Genomic DNA, 6,070 nt, shown 5'->3' with positions numbered 1-6,070 from the left:
GCAAGGAAGCCCAACTATTCAAACAGCCTTGAGCAATTAGCCTTCCTTCATCTGTGTGGAAGTTGTCTTACTGAGTACAAGCATCAGGAAAGACAAATACAGCACACTAAGTACGGGATGAAGGGGACATCTGCCCACCCAGCTGGGTCAGCTAAATTAGCTCCAGTACTCAACAATAGAACACCTATTGCATCTACACCCTAACTCGGAATTATTTTAAAGAATGCCTGTAAAGTTGTGCTAGTCCTCCCTTCACTAATTACAAAGAAGAATGTTGACATATCTAGATCAGTGAGGCTGTATTTGTTTTTTTAGGCTTTCTATTTTCTTGCCCACTCCCACTTTTTCCTCTCCTCTCCACAGTTTGATTCCAAAATGCCAGAAGTGCTGACATTGGCAGATATCCCAGAATCACAGTCAATTGTTTTCTTACTTGAAGCCTGTGGTGAAGCCTCAACTTCCAGGTTAGATGGGAAGCGCTCACTCTGAGCCCCGAGGACTCCCATGGGCAGTGACTGGTCTCCAGAAGCAAGGTCAGCCTCCAGTTCCTCACTGACAGGGAATGTGATGTCGCTCACAGGTTCTTCCTTGATCTTTACAGGTTTAGTGTCCTCTGTGGCCTTCTCAGGGTTGACAATCCTTTCATACTCCTCAGATAGTTGCTTACTAATCTGTTGGCAAGCAAGAGTCAATCTTCCAAAGAAATGTTAAAAGCAAAGTGGATGGTTAGCTTGTGGCATCGCACGTAAAACCAACATAATATGAATAAAGCAACCACTGCCAAAGGAAAGAACTGGTTTTTTGTTTCATTGTTTTAAAAGAGATTTTTATTTACTTATTCATGAAAGACACACACACAGAGAGGCAGAGACACAGGCAGAGGGAGAAGCAGGCGCCATGCAGGGAGCCCGACGCAGGACTCCATCCCGGGACCCCAGGATCACGTCCCGGGCTGAAGGCAGGTGCTAAACCGCTGAGCCACCCAGGGATCCCCTGATTTTTTGTTTTGTTTTTTACTTTTTTTTGAGCACAGCAGACACATGGAAGGAATTTGTTGAAGGTGCTGAGTTTGCATTTGTAAATGAGAGAGACACAATGAAGAAAAGTTGTTTTAGCAGAGAGTTTCTTATTAATTAATAAATAGTTGCATAAAGGTAAAAGAGACTTTGTTAAAGACAAATCAGAGTGGGGACAAAAGATCACATTTTTGGCTGTAAAAACTAATAGTTGAGATCTGTCCCCTAGGTGGATAATGAAGGGTATAGGAAATCTGGATCACTTAGCAAAGACTGTCAGGTGTTAAAAATCCCTAATCGTATTTTAGATTTGGGGAAACCAAAACAATGAACAAATGACTTGCTTAAGGCCACAGGGTTTGAAGAGATTAGGTAGTTCTGGCTGCAACCAAAAATGGTATCTCTATCCCTTCTTCTGCCCTTGGGCAGTATCACTTCACTCTGTTTGGTTTTGCTTTTTATAGCACTTAATGCCACCTGAAATTGTTTTGATCACTTTTTATTTACTTGTTTTTGTTTCTCTCTTTAAGAATGCACGCTCAAGGGACTTACCTTATTAACTGCTGCTGTCTCACATATGCCTCACTCACAAAAGGCACTCAATAAATATTTATTGAATAAAGCATGGTAACCATATTCTCTCAGACTCCATATTCCTGTCTATAATTTTTTTTCCAGCAGAAGTGTTATCAAAAAATGTGGCCGCTCATTGACTAAAGGAGGCCCCAGGGTCTGGCCAGGTCAGTGATGAAGTCAAGAAAACACAGCTAGGGCCATGAGGAGAGCAGGTCAAGTCCACTCTATTCCAAGCCCCTGTGCTCTGTTCCCTAGGGCAAGTATGGGATCCTGCTGAACACCCCTAGATTACACCCAGTTCTCACAGGGTGACCTCACCTGTAGCATGTAACTGTGATAGTCCTTGATTCGGTGCTGCCAGAACTTCTGGAGGGAGAGCACACTGCCAATGCCCACTTCATGGAATACTTGCTCCATAATGTCAGGGAAAGGAGTCTGCCCCAGCCGGGCTTCCCGATCCACAGCGAAGCGCAGCAACTTGGTGAATTTAAGGCAATATTCATGTGCCACATCAGTAAGGGTCTCCAGGACACTTTCATTAGCACACTCGAAGCCTGCATGGGCCAGGATTGTGGCCACTGCCTGGTAGAGAAGCTGCCGGCAGGAGTGCCAGCTGAGTTCAGTCACCGGTTCCCCTTTCCCGCTGAAAGGCGAGACATGGCAGTGTTACTAGTGCTCTTGCAAAGGGCTGACCCATCCTGTCTCCCTAGGAGTTTTACAATTTTAGTCAAACCACTGGCCCAGCTTTCTAGGGGAATTCTATGCAGTTACAGAGCCCGGTTTATCTTGCTGCTACACAGGGCATGTCTCAACAACCCACGATCATATCTCTGAGCTCCTCCAATTACATAAAAGTCTTAATAGACAATACATGTCCACAATAAACAATATAAAAGTGTCAGGTGAATATAAAGTTTCTTTTATCAACTGCTCAGTTTTGACTACTTTCAGGATGAAAAAAAGTTTATAGCTCAGGCACTGTTCAAGAGCGCTCTAATTATTTCACCACATAGCTTCCTCATACGCTGGATGATACACGGAGTTTCAGAAATTCAGTCCCAATTAGGAGATTCTTATACAACTACAACAGACCATTTGTAAAACTGGACAAGCAACTCAATTTCATAAAAGCAATTTAAAATGTATACAGTTTACAAAGCATTTTTATCCTATCCTGTGCACAGTGGGTAGTAGATCCATATTATGATTCCCATTTGGCTGCAGGTTTCAGAGGTTGAGGTTCAGAGGTGCGGACCTGCCGGAAGTTGTTTCGATATTATCAGAAGGTGGAGCTTCTGATTTCAGATCCCATGTTCTTCATAATACACCATTTTACTCCTAATCACTGCTGTAGAAATCTTAATCTAAGAAATAACTTCAAAAAGGTCTCTGACCTCCTAAAAATAACTTTTAACACATTTCTAATCAATACCTGTCTCCTGAAAATTCCTATCTTCTGCCTCCCTCTGACAAATAAGAAAATGGATAAAATCAGGTATAGAAGATTTCTTGGGCAGCCCAGGTGGCTCAGCAGTTTAGTGCCGCCTTCAGCCCAGCGCCTGATCCTGGGGACCCGGGATCGAGTCCCACGTCGGGCTCCCTGCATGGAGCCTGCTTCTCCCTCTGCCTGTGTCTCTGCCTCTCTCTGTCGCTGTCTCTGTCTGTCTCTCTCTGTGCATGTCACTCATGAATGAATGAATGAATAAATAAATAAATAAATAAATAAATAAATAAATAAATAAAACCTTAAAAAAAAAATCTTTTCCCTGGTCCATACTTGGCATGTGTCACTATGTGCTGTACAAGAGGGCTAGAGGAGCTGTGTACCCACTTTACTACTATCTGCTCAGAAGCAATTACTGCAGTCCACATAATAGTTGGAAAGCAAGAAAACCAACTGCCAAATAAGTTTTCAAAGATTATTTGAGAGTGTGTGTGAGCAAGTGGGGGGTGGGGGGGAGCAGAGGGGGTGGGAGAAAGAACCTTAAGCAGGTTCTGCACTGAGAAGGGAGCCCAACATGGGGCTCATCTCAAAACCCTGAGATCATGACCTGAGCTGAAACCAAGAGTCAGACACTTAACTGACTGAGCCACCCAGGTGCCCCCCAAATAACTGTTCATTTACTATTTCCACCATCATTTCCTATAGCTAGTCTCCAAAAGCTAAAAGGGCCAAAAGCAAAAGGCCTCAGAAATGCCTAATAAACAGCTAAACCAGTATTGCTTTATTTGAGTAACACATGGACTTACTTCAAAGGAAAATAATTCTTTCAGCACCCCATAGCTGATGCAAATTATTTTTGCTAAACGTTTCTTAAATATGGATAAAACAAACTAGTATAAACTTCTGATGTTAACAGCTCTTCTGAATTAAAATTAGAAGTTTGTGATTGGAAGAACAAACATGGTTGAAATAACTATACTACCCAAAGCAATCTACGCACTTAATGCAATCCCCATCAAAATATCACATGCATTTTTTCACAGAGCTAGAGCAGGGATGCCTGGGTGGCCCAGTGGGTTAAACATCTGCCTTCGGCTCAGGTCATGATCCTGGGGTCCTGGGATCAAGTTCCTACATCAGGCTCTACTCATCTGGGAGCCTGCTTGTCCCTCCCCCTCTGCCCCAAGCTCCCCTTGGTCATGCTCTCTCTCTCATTCTCTGTCAAGTAAATAAATAAAATCTTGAAAGAAAAAAAAAAGAACATTCCTAAAATTTGTATGGAAATACAAAAGACTTCTGGTAGCCAAAGCAAGCTTAAAAAAGAAAAGCAAAGCTGGAGGAATCACAATTCCAGACTTTGAGTTATATTACAAAGCTGTAGTGATCAAGACAGTATTGTGCTGGCACAAAAAAAAAAATGGATGCATAGATTAACAGAATAGAAAACCCAGAAACGGACCCACAACTATGATCAGCTAAACTTGCACAAAGCAGGAAAGAATATCCATTGGAAAAGAGACAGTCTCTTCAACAAACGGTGTTGGGAAAACTGGACAACAATATGCAAAAGAAGGAAACTGGACCACATTCTTACACCATACACAGAAATAAATTCAACATGGATGAAAGACCTAAATGTGAGACAGGAAACCATCAAAATCCCAGAGGAGAACACAGGCAGCAACTTCTTCGACATTGGCCATAGCAACTTATTAGATATATCCCCTGAGGCAAGGGAAACAAAATAAAAAATAAACCATTGGGACTTCATCAAGTTAAAAAGCTTCTTCACTGTGGAGGAAACAACCAAACTAAAAGGCAGTCTTTGGAATGGGAGACGATATTTGCAAATGATATATCCGATAAAGGGTTAGTATCCATCCAAAATCTCTAAAGGACTTCTAAAACTCAACACCCAAAAAACCAAATAATTCAGTTAAAAAATGGACAGGAGACATGAATAGACATTTTTCCAAAGAAGACATACAGATAGCTAACAAACACGTGAAAAGATGCTCAACATCACTCATCATCAGGGAAATACAAATCAAAACTACAATGAGATACAGATCACACCTGCCAGAGTGGCTAAAATTAACACCACAGGACACATGGTGGAGACATGTGAAGAAAGGGGAACCCTCTTACACTGTTGGTGGGAATATAAACTGGCGCAGCCACTCTGGAAACGGTATGGAGATTCCTCAGAAAGCTAGAAAGAGAATTGCCTTACAATTGTGCTACTAGGTATTTACCCAAAGAATGCAAAAATGTTGATTCGAAGGGATACATGCACCTCCATGTTTACAGCAACATTATCAATAATAGCCAAATTACTGAAAGAGCCAAATGTCCAATGACTGACAAATGGATAAAGAAGATGTAATATAGGGATCCCTGGGGGGTGCAGCGGTTTGGCGCCTGCCTTTGGCCCAGGGCGCGATCCTGAAGACCCGGGATCGAGTCCCGCGTCGGGCTCCCTGCATGCAGCCTGCTTCTCCCTTGCCTGTGTCTCTGCCTCTCTCTCTCTCTCTCTCTCTGTGACTATCATAAATAAATAAATAAAATCTTTAAAAAAAAAAAGAAGATGTGATATATATTTATATATGTACGTATATACACACAGTGGAATATTAGCCATAAAAATGAATGAAATCTTGCCTTTGCAATGGCATGGATTGAACTAGAGAGTATTTTGCTAAGTGAAATAAGTCAGAGAAAGACAAATACCATATTTCACTCATATGTGGAATTTAAGAAACCTAACAGATGAACATAGGGGAAAAAAAGGAAAGAGGCAAAGCATAAAACAGACTCTTAACTATAGAGAAGAAACCGTTGCTGAAGGGGAAGCAGGCGAAGGGATGAGTTAAACAGACGACGGGTATTAAGGAGGACACTGGTGATGAGCAGTGGGTATTGAATGTTAAGTGATGAATCACTAAATCCTACACCTAAAACTAACATTACACTGTATGTTAACTGGGATTTAAGTAAAAACTTGAAAAAAATGAGAAAGTTTGATGCAAAACTA

General features: G+C 41.8%; 1 protein-coding gene across 8 annotated transcripts in view; it reads right to left on the bottom strand.

Moving 5' to 3' along the window:
• Window positions 1-6,070, bottom strand: part of LOC140601937 (STAGA complex 65 subunit gamma-like) — a 29,591-nt gene that overhangs the window by 17,968 nt on the left and 5,553 nt on the right. For all 8 annotated transcript variants that reach the window (XR_012005010.1, XR_012005009.1, XM_072771429.1 and 5 more), the window contains exons 4-5: window positions 1,911-2,235; window positions 434-671 (exon numbers count right to left, since the gene is read on the bottom strand). Coding sequence is in view for 6 of the 8 variants with exons in the window: in XM_072771429.1 (XP_072627530.1) it covers window positions 434-671; window positions 1,911-2,235 (563 nt within the window). In the remaining 2 variants the exon portion in view is untranslated. The remainder of the gene's footprint in view (window positions 1-433; window positions 672-1,910; window positions 2,236-6,070) is intronic.

The sequence above is a fragment of the Canis lupus genome, chromosome 12 (assembly GCF_048164855.1).
Source record: "Canis lupus baileyi chromosome 12, mCanLup2.hap1, whole genome shotgun sequence".
NCBI classification, from domain to species: Eukaryota; Metazoa; Chordata; class Mammalia; order Carnivora; family Canidae; genus Canis; species Canis lupus.
This window is presented reverse-complemented; position numbering and strand designations above follow the sequence as displayed.